This window comes from Triticum aestivum, chromosome 4A (genome assembly GCF_018294505.1).
Source record: "Triticum aestivum cultivar Chinese Spring chromosome 4A, IWGSC CS RefSeq v2.1, whole genome shotgun sequence".
NCBI lineage: Eukaryota > Viridiplantae > Streptophyta > Magnoliopsida > Poales > Poaceae > Triticum > Triticum aestivum.
The window spans coordinates 638,809,635-638,822,536 of NC_057803.1; the positions used below are offsets into that span (position 1 = coordinate 638,809,635).

The window sequence follows — 12,902 nt, forward strand, 5'->3', positions numbered from 1 at the left end:
ATGGCTGACATTGGTGATTTTCGAGTGACATGGACACGACGAGAAGCCAACAAAGTTGCTCATATTTTAGCTAGGGAGGGCGGCCTTTTTAGTTTACTAGCAAAAGGGCTCGTGCGTTGCAACGGGTAGAAAAAAGTGTAAGCACTCATACCTGCTTAAAACAACTATATTGGTTTTTCTTTTGCATGATATAAATGTAGAATGGAACATAAGTTGGTTAAGAAGGTATCCAAAAGGTACGTCCTTTTATCCAGAAGTATGATGCAAATGAAAGCAATTCACACTATTCAAAACAATAAAAAAACTATTCAACTGAAATAAATAAGTGTTAAAACACACTGTCTCTTTTAACAGGTCGTCTCTACTAAGCTTAGTTGTAAGGTAATAACGCAAGGAAAAACTGAATCGATAGAGCAATAATTAGATTTGGCACATCTAGCAGAAGAACTGTGAATACTGTCAGAATATCTATCAACATCCGGACCAAACAACATCCTATGATAAGAACCATTGGTACAAAAAGTCTAAGGGCGTCGACGATAGCTAGACCGAGCAAGGTTGATGCATCAGTACAGTTCTGAAGATGGAGCGGTGGCAGTTGGCGGCGGTGGCATCTGAGTGCATGCCGGACCGGTGAGACCCATGCCCGGCAGGCGTCCTGGATGGGTTCTCAAGTCTTAGATGTTAGGTTTGGCTGTGATATCTGTTTGGTATTAGCCCGAGGCTATCTGCGCCCCTTCATCAGTTGGATAGAGGTGCTTAGACGGCGGCTTTAGTCTTACTGTTGTATTACTTTGTAAGGTCTTGTGAGAATAATTAATAAAGTGGCCGTATGCATCTCCCAGATGCAGAGGCCGGAGGTCATCCTCCTTTTCTAAAAAAAACAAAAAGTCTAAGGGAAAAGAAAGCGGGGAATTAAATAGGACTAATAGGCAGCATGCTAATTAGAGTTCCCACGTAACATGTGTTGTTTTATGTATATATTCCGAGTGTTAAAATAGTACCTACCAAATAGGGGGTCCAGAATTGTTTGTCTTCGATGAGTTCTGGAATTTCATAAGATTGGCTAATCAATATAGGTAGAATGCAACTGATGAAAATTCAACTTCGTGTAGAATGCAACGAAACAACTTCCTGGACCGCCCCCAAAAAAATTCAAATTTCATTATTAATAAATAATATACACATGGAAGTATTACATGTTATTATTGAGATTATTTTCCTTAGGAAAACTGCAATGGTCTAGCATCTCTAATCCCTAGAGTTCAAATGGTCTAGCTTCTGTATTCTTATCATCCAATTTCACATTTTGGCTCAAAGATGATATGCACTTCAAACTGCTTTTATCTTAATTGAAACAGTATGCACTTATCTATTTTTCTCCTTTCAAAACTATTAATATAGAGGTGTTCAGGCTATTCATACATAAACGAAGGCTAGAGAAGGCAGAATTAAGTATGGCTCGGATTATCCATGTGAGTAACTTTATTCTGAAATGAAATATATCTGATGATTTCTTTTGAAAAAATGGCTCCTTATCTCTTTCAACTGAGAGTGAGCGAGAAGTATTGTTGAAGCATTAACACACAAAAGAGTTCAACATAGTCCTGCATGACAACCAACTAAACCGGTCAACCAAAGTTATTGAAAATAAGATCTTCTAATACACAATTATACAGAGCAACCTCACACGGTCTATATCCGCTCTAGATCTATATTGCAAAAATACTCAGCAACTAAGCAGCCTTATATATCTGTTCTATATTGCCGTAGAGAAAATAGGCTGCCAAACCTGAAAACTAAACCACAGCCTTCATTGGGTGAAAGTGGAATTGGACAGTTGCCTTAATTATTTTTGTCTAGGTGAACTGCTGGGCAGCCAGGTGGTACTCCCCCCTAGCTCGTGCCCTTAGCTCAAACATACTCGCTTTTGTACTGTCAGTGTCGCCTAGTAACTTAGCACATGCACCTGCCGGTTAGAAAAATATTCGCCAATATCAAGAATTGAATCCACAAAGACTGGTTGAACCAACAATTGAGTCAGTGATGAAGTAGATTACCAAAAGAACAAAGAGGATAACATGTATAGCATTTTGGGAGCATGTGTTTAATGGTACAAACCTATTTTTCTTAAGATTGTTCATGGCCTCCCCAGCTAGCCGATAAACATCTAATGAATGTTCAAGACATGTGTGGATGGCCCTGGGTACGCGAGATGTGTAAGTCCTAAAAAACAACAATACAACGTATATTTTAAATTCCATCCAAATTTTAGAAGAAAAATATTAAGAACATCCAAATTTCCATCTAAATTTTGGGAAGATGACAGTTGCTGGCACCGGATCAGCGAGGCGGAGGCACTCGAGGATGTGGTCGTACTGGGCGCCGAGGCGCAGGACGATGGCGAGGATCTCGTCTTGCAAGATACACTCGTCTTCCTGCCGCTTCAATGGTTCAGCATTCTGCAGTCAACATCTGCTCCACTTTCTCTCCATTCTCTAGGCTAATATAATCAATCAGAATGTACAAAACATGAGTAGTATATCAATGAAGACTTTCACATTAATGGTGGATCGAACACTACCGAAAAAAAATTACCCCTTGTCTGTTATGTCAACTTTCCGAACAGTTGCCGTGCAGCCGTGCAGGGTGGCCGCTGAATCTAGAGAGGGTGATAGACGTCGCAGCTGGAAGTTGCAATGGCATAGGGGGGAGTGTCGTGCAGCATAGGCCTGAGGTCAGAGAGAAGCCGAAACTCGGAGAGGAGGGCGGGCTGTGTCGGGCGTCGTCAAGTGAACATGGATTTATAAAGCACGGGCTTTCAGACACCTCTTATCTATGCCCTCGCTTTGAGATCTGTGCTACACAACTAGATTACTACATGAAATTTTTTCTTTTTTGTTTCGTCAAAACAAAACAACATATCAACTTCAGACTTTCCAAGACAACAAAACATTCTTACTACAATTTGGGAAAAAACTTTCAGATTTTTCGTCGACATAAATATACAAAATGAGATTTTTTTAGTAAAAAAATAATAATAGTTACTATATATGATTCACGAAAAAATCTGAAAGTTTTCCCCCACATTGTAGTAAGAATGTTTTGTTGTCCTGTAAAGTTTGAAGTTCATATCTTGTTCTATTTAAGAGAAACAAAAAAAAACAAATGTACTTGCACAGGTCATGCAGAAATGAATGGCTTGATAAGGGGTGCAGGAAAGCCTATGCTTCCTCAAATGTTAACCGTCGTCGAGTAGATAGGAGGTGGGGCTGGTGGTGCGGGGGTTGGGTCGGGTCCGGGAGGAGCGCGCCGTAGTTTCGCGTGGGAGTTAGCGCCACCTCGCCATCACGGATTCTGCTCCTCGACGGGCTCTTCCAAGAGAAGGTGCAGATCGTCGATTGCGACCACGCTGAACAGGGTACGCCGGCCGTTGGCCTTGTAGCGAGGTGCACGAGCACACCCGCCGCCGTGCTCGTCGATTGTGACCACGCCGAACGGGATACGCCGGCCACTGGCCTTGGGCTTGTAGCCACTGCTTGTATCATGGTGCACGAGCACACCCGCGGCCGAGCTTGCATGCCCCGCATTGGCACCTTGACCGCTTATTCCCCTCATCGCCTGGGGAGCTCTCATGTGTGCTCAGGGAAGAGACCGAACGAGAATAGGGGCGTGACCGCGATGGTATGGAATTCGTTTTGTGATCATGTACGATCGAGGATTTGCACACAGACACAAAAAGGGCAGATATATGATTTTCTTTGGAGTAGAAACAGCATGTCAGATTTCGATGGGTTGGCAGGCCAGAATAATTGTATTGGGCCTAGCTAGTGGTCTCCACCAGACTTCGTTGTGCCTGCCGAGAGGCCTGAATAATTCGGTCCGGCCTAACAAACAGTAGGCGAAACCTAATCCTAGCGGACTACGGATGAAACAAACGCGAACCACACTAGCGAACCTATTAAGAAAAAAAGATCGATCCAGACTAAATGTATGCAGATCTAAAAAAGTCTTCGTCCTTTAATATTAGGTAAAGATAAAGATAAAAATGTAAAACTTGGTTTAGTATTTTTCCTTCTTGTATTGTGGCAAAATAAGTAATAATAAGGCAGGTGTTTCCTTTGTCAAGAAAAGAAGAAGCGAATTTTGTGCAAAATAGTCTCTCCGTTTCTAAATATAAGTTTTTTTTAGAGATTTCACTATGAACTACATACGGAGCAAAATAAGTGAATCTACACTTTAAATATGTCTATATACGTCCGTATGTAGTTTGTAGTGGAATGTCTAAAAAGACTTATATTTAGGACAAGGGAGTAGAAAACAAACTTCCTTTCTTTCGTTTTTTTTTATCTTTCGCGTTTTTAGTAACGGCAATTTACGGTGTGGATCCAAAATCTCCAATGTCGTCGATTCCACCATTCCCCACAAGACAACACACTCAAACACCGATCCAGACCTAGCAAGTACCATGGGAGCAGCTCTATCGCGCCGCCTAGCAACCACCGTGTGCGCCTCGCCGCCGGCGCTCCCCAACGAGCTCATCGAAGAGATCCTTTTCCGCCTCCCGCCCGACGACCCGGCCTGCCTCCTCCACGCCTCCCTCATCTGCAAGGCCTGGAGCCACACCGCCTCCCGCCCTGGATTCCGACGTCGCCTCCACAAGCACCACGGGGCAGCCCCCGTGCTCGGCTTCCTCCACGACTGGAACGACGAGCGCATCCCCCACTTCGTCCCCACCGCCGCCCCCTCCTTCTCCCTGGCCGCGCCGGACTGGCGCTCCTGGCGGGCCATCGACTGCCGCCATGGCCGCGCCCTCTTCCGCTCCAAGGACTCCTGGGAGCTCCTCGTGTGGGAGCCAATCACGGGCGCCCAGCAGCGCCTAGCGCTGCCCCCGGCGTTTGAGATCTTCTCGCCGGGCTATGCCGTCTTCTGCGCGGCCGATGGGTGCGACCACCGCGACTGCCTCGGGGGCCCTTTCGGCGTGGCCTTCGTCTTCTGCATCGAGGACGAAGATGCTGACGACGAGAAGTATGTCACGTCGGTGCGCGTATACTCGTCGGAGCATGGAACCTGGGGCCAACTGATCTCGATGCGCAGCGAGTTCATGATAAGCTTTGAAAATTCTTCCAGCGGCTTGCTCATTGGGAGATCCCTGCTCTACTTCTTGTCCGACGGTGGGTCGATCCTGGAGTGCGATTTAGCAAGGCATGGCTTGACTGAGTTTGACGCACCAAACCACGAGTCTGGTAGCAATGCAGAGAGATTTACTCTCATGGTGTCCGAGGACGGTGGACTGGGTCTTTGTGAAGAACTGGATGTGCGTCTCAAACTGTGGACAAGGGAGGTGAGTGACCGCACTGATGCACGATGGGTACTGAACCGGGTAATCCACTTGCATAATTTGCTCCCAAAAGGTACTCGGGTGAATGCAGAAACTAGACCGATCGTGTTGGGGTTTGCCGAGGGAGCGAATGTCATTTTCGCTAACACGTTTTCTGGGCTCTTCACAATCGAGCTACAGTCGGACCGGGTGAAGAAGGTGTGTCATAATCGTCGCTCCTGTAATTTGATTCCAATTGTCAGCTTCTACACTCCTGTGGACCGTGGCGAATACCAGGATCTGCTATCGTCGATCCCTAGTCAGGAGGTAGGTGATGTGGAGGGGGGAGAGGAGGTGAAAACAGAAGATGAGGCACATCAACTGCTTGACAAGGGGTCCAATACTATGAAGGAGTGGTGCTTTGTCGACACCTTTGAACGTCTCAGCCATGACCTCAATACCAGGTGAGCTAGCTCTACTCTGCAACGCCACACCTATTTTGAGCTATGCTCACACATTTCTATTGGTGACATTGTTGAAAGTATTTTTTAGGATCACTTGTTGGTTTCCATGTGTCCTTAGTTGCTTTGGGCCCTTTGAGTTATGTGGTTTGCGACATGAGTTAAGATCGGCATAACTTGTTCTACGACGAGGTGGTTGGCAAGCCGTGTTTACCTTTCTTTCGTTCGTCCGTGAGCCCCGACTGTGTGTTTTGTGTTTGAGGGGTTCAGTGATAGCAATACACGAGAGTTATTACCTGGCATCTTTTGTCATGATATGCGTATTGTGATGAGCATTTAATCAAACTGCAATTATTGGACTGGTACGTGTTATCCTATTTGAGAAGAGTTATTGTAAATACCACATCGACGTGTTGTTTATTTGTATGTCTCCCTATAATTGTACTTCATAGTATGTGCAAACACTAGCTGGTTCTTAGAAACCGAACTCAACAGAAAATAGTTAGCACCCGAGGTCATTAAAATGGATGACGGGATAATTTTAGTTGCGCTACAAAAGTTTCATTGCCTTTTTTCATTTATAACCTTAACAACTATATACTGAAAAATTATGCCTTTGTTTTCACGAAGGGTTCCATGTCAAGGAGAAGGTGCTCCAGAGGGTTCTAGCGCACTCAACACACATGGATGTGCCTTGCTATCCAAAGATTCTTTTGGCGATGTTCCCAAGAGTTCACCAAATGAAGAATTGGTGAAGGGTACAACCAACATAGATGATGATGGTAGCTCGATGATCTTATGCAGCAATGTTGAGGGCGCTTCACCTTCGGAGAAAGGTGAGTCTAAATAATGCACTTTATCTCATTGTCCCTTAAAAAAGACCATTGTTCATGCCGGGGCTACAACATTATGTTGTGAACTGCATTATTTCTGCTGAGGTTTGCATTGTTCTCTAGGCTTTGTATAAACCTAGAAGGTGTCATGAGCCTTCGTTGCGCCTGTTTGTTTTGATAGAATCTGGTATTTTCTTATGGGTTTATACTTTTCCTTTTTGGTTGAAATTATTGGCCGATCTGATTGAATGTGGTTATTGATGGGCATTTGTTATTCGTTCCTTGTGCCTGAGGCATGCAGGAGCTGAAGATATGTATCTCTACTTTGGGAGACATATTAAGCGGGCTCGCTGGCATGGTATATGGTCAACTAAGAACCATCACATCATGAGCTCTAATCCCCGAGAACCCGACTAACTATATGGAAAAAACGTTCCGGTCGGGCTGTGGCGCCACCCACAACGTGAACAACGAACGCTTGGACTGCCACAGATAGGAAATTAAAACTAGGCAGCCAAATCCAGCCAAAGCATTTTGCCATGTGGTATGAGAAAACATTTAAGAACGGGCTATGGCGCCACTCACAACGTGAACAGCGAACCCATGGACAACCACAAATTGGAACAGTCAGTGCCAACCAAAGCATTTTGTCGTGTAGTGCGTCCGGTTGGTCGTCCTACCTCTTACCGAATAAGCAAAGAGAAAGTCGTCAACGCAAAGCAATGCAAAAGAAACAGGAAACTCAGGCCGCGTCATTCATAAGCCCCATAGAGCATGTAGTTATTTCACCTGTATGAAATGATTTCTCAAAGATTTTGTTGAATTACTGAATCCACACTTTTAACGTGGCATTGCAATTCACTCTAGACAGTTATATTACCCACATACAATGATGGCCATGGACTCCTGCATGTGTGTTTGGACTTGGAAGATGGAACTCAATAGAATCTATCTCTTGATCAATCACACAATCATTCTGTAGGGGACCATTTAATTTTTTTACTAGTGGTTGTTATTCAAATTTGTAATATAGATAGTAGGCGACATTGCAGAAGTCAATAGGATTTATAATATGCTTATTTTATTAGTTACATAATAATTTCAACATGCATGCCTTATGTCAGCTTCTTTCCTTGTAATTATAAGTTATACAGTACATATATACTACTTATCTAGCCATTTTCATTTGTCTTGCCATTGGTCACTTCATTTTTTTTCTTGCAGTTAACTAAGTCGTGTACTTGTACTGGGTAGGTTTGCCGCGAAAGTTACTTTTTTAGCAATCATGTGCTACAAATTTATGCAACAATGTGAATATCCAATGGTTATCTGTTGTGTGCTAGGGTTAGGGGGTATTTATTGATTGGTGACAACTTTTTGAGAAATAATACATGGACCAAGAAGTGAGAACCACAATGACATTTTTGTTAGAGGCAGTTGTATTGTTGTAGGGACACATATTGGCCTTCAGCCCATGGAATGAGGGAATGGATCAAGTTACTATATTTAACAATTTCTACTTTGAAATAATGTGCCGGGTGTAGTGCTTTAACCTTTTAAGTAATAATTAAACCACCCTTTATAAAAAAATTCTACATTGATATATTGTCTGATTGAAGTCAAGAGCAGTGTTCAAGTAAAAGCTAATTGTGTACAGAATATGTTGTACAGCAGCTCATCAAGCAATGTTGCTGTTAATGAAAGAGCAGCACCTTCCAGTTTCTTCACTTAAAGTTCGTTGACGGCCGTTATTGTAATGCTGATCCGAGTCCAACTTCCACCGAGGAGGTCCGCCTTGTTGAGGCTGGAAATGACCCAAGAACCTGCGTTTTAAGAAAACACCACACATAAATCTTGTGTGAAATAATATTAGACCTATGTCGGCTTTTTCGATTGGTTTTGTGAGCGTGATTTTTGCAAACATGAAGAAGCTCACACATTTATAGCATCCTGCTTCTCAGGATCTGTGTAGCCATTATTGTAGTAACGATGAAGAATTCAAAGGAACTCCTAGGATTGGGTTGCTGCCTTCCACTACCCTCTTTGCTCACAGAAGATCTGTGGCATGTTAGGGCAACTCTAACCGATCCCCAATAACCTGTTAGAGGAGTAAAAATCCGGTTTTACTCCTCTAACCGGGACCAAGCCGATCCGCAATACTCCATGGTGGAGGATAAATTATCATGAGCCGCCTTGGCCGCCCCTATTTTTACTCCACCGCTCAGCGGCCGAGTAAAAATACGCCATTTCTCCTCTTCATCCCCGCCTCCTCTGCCTCTTCTCCTCCCCAATCCCTACCGTCGGCGACTCTCCCCGCTGTTCCCCGATGCCCCATCCTCCCAATGGCCGGATCCCATTGCCGCCACTTCTCGCTCCCGATCTGCAATGCAGATCCGTGCCACCATACCTGTGTTTCGTCTTCAAGTGGCACGTCCTCAAGCTGCCACCTCCCCGCCGATGCCGCCTCCGCCCGCCGCATCACTGACTTCCCCGACCTCACTCCATCGTGGCAACCATAGAGGAAATACCTTGGCGTCCGGCGGCGAGCGTGTGGGACGTGGGTGGTGAGATCACTGACCGGGAGACCCACAAGAGGAAGTCGATCGGGTCATTACACATGGCGGAGCTCGCCGCCATGGAATATGAACGATGGCAGGTGCGGTTCCCCGACGTGAAGGCTCGGCTCAAATTCCCATGGGGGACATCGCCCGCCTACCTCGTCCCGCCACAACCGGGGGTGGTGGATGCGGCGACGTCTCAGGAGGATTCGGAGGCGTGGGAGCTCATCACGGTAGAGGCTGCCGCTGAGGAGTACATAGTGGACCTCCGCTGCCAGTACCCCGAGCTGTAGTAGGCCGAGCGGGCGGTCAATGGTGAGTTCATCGTCATCTCCGACGACGAGGAGCAAGGCGGCGATGGCGGCGGCAAGGAGGAGAAGGAGTTCGGCGTTGAGGAGGGGCGGTGCATCTTCACCGGCTCCGCGATGAAGGCACCGGCCTAAACCCAATGGGCGGTGATTGGATCGACCTCTACCATGGCGATGATGATGAATAGTAGTTTAGTTTAGGGTTTAAGTTTAAATTTTGATTGTCAAGACAATGTGTTCGGCTAGGTTGAAGGTATGCAAATTTCGGTTGAGACTAGGTTGAACTTTGCAAATTTGATTTTTACTCCATTAAATTAAGGAGTTCGGCTAGGTCCGAGCAAAGCTTAGTGGAGTAGAACGGTTAGAGTTTCCCTTACAATGGAAGATTTACACTGAGCATTCAAAATACCAAGTTGGATTTGTGTTGACTACTGAATTGACTGCCTACCAACAAATCATTCTGAAATAAAGATATTCAAGATTACAACAGCAAACACTTAAAATAAAACTCAACTATCGGCCTTTTGTCAAAAACTATAATCAGTAAGAAATGCCTACTATTTTGGTCACAAAATTTTTAGATATAAACACTCAAGCTTTACATTTTCAGAAAATACACTCAAGGTGCTTGGGTGGCAGATGTGCTCGTCCTGTTAACAACCTCTACTGGTAAACTTGTTTCCAAAGAGCAAAGCTGCATGTACCAATTGATTTAGGAAGTTCATTTTATCATAGGAAGACCTGTTAGAGCAAACGTTTGATATTTGGTATCAACTGTCCTGGTACGCCTGACCTTTGCTAAATTCACAAGTATGACAGACCTGACCCTTGATAGTAGCTAGCAACTGCTCTTTCAGAGTCCTATCTTCAGGTGACAGGTGGCCTTAATGTTTATTTGACTTAAATATGTGGCTAAATAGCCGAACACAATAGCAGGGAGGGGAAAGTAGATGTACATATCAAATGATAGAAAAGGGAAGAGCGATGCGGCAATTAGAAGTTTAGAACTACTCGGGGAAATTAGAACTACTCCAAAGGTTGTAAAGAATACATTAAAATAGTAGTACACAACTGCACACCTTCCAGGGTATGGATACAAAGTTTTAGTTCAAAAAAGCGCCATTTCAAGATTTGTGTTATGCAGATTATGTTACTCGGGACGGGAGTCACAGATATAACAAGATGCTAACCTTGCTGTGAGCAGCAGAACCTACATACTGGATGGTTAATGTCTCACCCATCCTTTAATAGAAATCCATCAGATCATCGGCCGAAGGAGAATGCTGTTCAATTTTAGGTTCTTCAGTGACCTTCAACACTTGAAGTTCACGCCCTAAAGCAGCTAATCCATATGCAAACCGCGTGACATTTATTCTGTCTAAGCAGTCTATGCAGTTTGTCCCGAGGACACCCGTCTGTAGTAAAAGAGGTACCATTGTAGCTGCACAGAAATCATCATTGCTTTTGATGTGACATGACTTGGTAACACCCCATTGTCCACTATAAAACATGTATAAGATTACCATTAGTACTGCCAGCAGCAAGTCCATTACTTGCACATTAGGCTATTTGTTTCCTTTGGGGTTAGTAGTTTCCATTCATCTGCACTAGACTACATATTTGTTTTAGATATGCATTTCAAAATCAAGTCTTCTACAGTGGTAAGCAAGTCCCTGCCAATCATCTCTTATCCGGCCAGCTGTAATACATCTTTTCCTCTCCAAATCAGTGCTCTCCTTTCACGTGGCCATGTTCTCCTCTCATACGAATGTTTAACCCTGTTGTGAACTAACACTGACCACATATATTATTAAAGACTATTTTAAAACAAATAACATTGGATGTTTTTTCTGTGTCAAATCTATACAACAATTTAGATATATGGCCAAACATTAAGAAAATATTGTTTTTTATTTGCTGGAGGGGCTCATTTCATGTAATTGTAAAGTCGAACATATCGATTCTTAAGCAATTGCCTCTTCCTAAGTAGGTATACAAATTACTTTGAAGCATCCAAAGGTTTTGATGATGTAGTTATCTCACAATGGATGACGTCCGTTAGTTCCATCCAACACATCTGATGCTACCTTGTTTAACAGTTCAAGCAGATTGGTGCCTTCCCTACAGATGTCATGTAGATTAATATATCATTAGTATGTACTTCACGCATAACCAACAGGTTCTTACAGGGGCAAGCTCAGATAGAATATCCTCTTGTAGTCCACAACTGATTTTACTGTAGATAGCAAGGATTATCAGAGAAGTCTTGAGATCTGCAAATACATAACGGACTAACGGTACAGAACTTACACGTGATTTCTGGCCTATTATAAAGCCTTGAAGTTCCTGAAGTCTTGATCCTCTAAATTCTTCTTCTAATTCTTGCTTTGCTTTATTCCTCACAGGGATCCTCTTTATGTAGACCTAACAATCTGAGCTGAGTAACAAATTGTGGATCTTATCCGTAGTTGGCTTAAGGCCCAAGCTAAGAGATATATTCCTAATTTAAATGATAAACTTCCTAGCTGAGAGATCAAGGTGATATTCTCCTAATTTGTTGCTCGGTGGATCATGTACTAGACATACATAACATTATCAGTGTTATGAAGGCAACTTGATTGTGTATTCCATGTCCATACATAGCTATGATGATAATTGTTGCTATTATCTTCTCATAAGCAATGCTCACTGAAGACTGAACTGTATCAGATTGCTGTCCGCAAGTTAACAGTACCTCCTTTGCTTGTTCTTCAGATCTGAAAGAGCAAATTCCGAAACAAAAGCAAGAGGAGGAGAGGAAGGGTCAACACAAAGAAAAGAAGTGAAGAAGGTAATGCAACAGTTTGTGTATATTACTGCCTGCGCTTACTATCAGTTTTTGTTCCACATGAGACTTGCTGTCAACTGTACAATGTGCTGCGAAAATCAGTAGAATTCATAATGACTGGATATAAAATGGTTTCAGAAAGCGCAGGCTGGCCAGAGTGAACCTGAGATCATTGAACCTGATGTTGCATGCTGCCATATGATCTGTTTCGGAGGGTTTTGCATGTAGAACTGAATGCTACATTAGGTGAATTGTCTGTCTGTCTGAACTTTATCTTTCTGTCCTTCGTCCACGTGTATCGAATCTTGCCTGGATCTCAAGATAGCGCCAGAGGAAACTCTATGATGCATGCTGCAGGGTGAGCTTTTTGGAACAAAATGACTGTAAGCTTAATGATGGAACGTAAACTGAATGGTTACCTTGTTGTAAGTTGGCCATCATCTGTGAAACATTTCATCTTTGAGAAATTTGGATAACTATAGCCCACATGTTGCATCAGCTTCTATGAAACAATTGGCGGTTGCTCGTTTATTCTACTCTTGCTGTTTGAAAGTAAATCATTTTGTTGTAACTAGATAGCATATGCATTACAGTT

General features: G+C 43.6%; 1 protein-coding gene across 1 annotated transcript; it reads left to right on the plus strand.

Annotated features, from left to right (window-relative positions):
- Window positions 1–4,418: 4,418 nt before the first annotated feature.
- Window positions 4,419–12,698, plus strand: LOC123082822 (uncharacterized). Its single transcript, XM_044505060.1, has 4 exons — window positions 4,419–5,784; window positions 6,412–6,617; window positions 12,235–12,310; window positions 12,446–12,698. Exons 1-3 carry the CDS (start codon window positions 4,469–4,471, stop codon window positions 12,303–12,305), a joined length of 1,593 nt encoding a protein of 530 aa, XP_044360995.1. The 5' UTR covers window positions 4,419–4,468; the 3' UTR covers window positions 12,306–12,310; window positions 12,446–12,698.
- Window positions 12,699–12,902: the final 204 nt, after the last annotated feature.

Excerpts from the sequence above, each read along its gene's own strand:
- LOC123082822 (XM_044505060.1), top strand. The coding sequence starts at position 4,469 with ATGGGAGCAGCTCTATCGCGCCGCCTAGCAACCACCGTGTGCGCCTCG. Across the intron at positions 5,785-6,411 it reads AGCCATGACCTCAATACCAG|GGTTCCATGTCAAGGAGAAG; the intron begins GTGAGCTAGCTC and ends GTTTTCACGAAG. Across the intron at positions 6,618-12,234 it reads CGCTTCACCTTCGGAGAAAG|ATCTGAAAGAGCAAATTCCG; the intron begins GTGAGTCTAAAT and ends CTTGTTCTTCAG.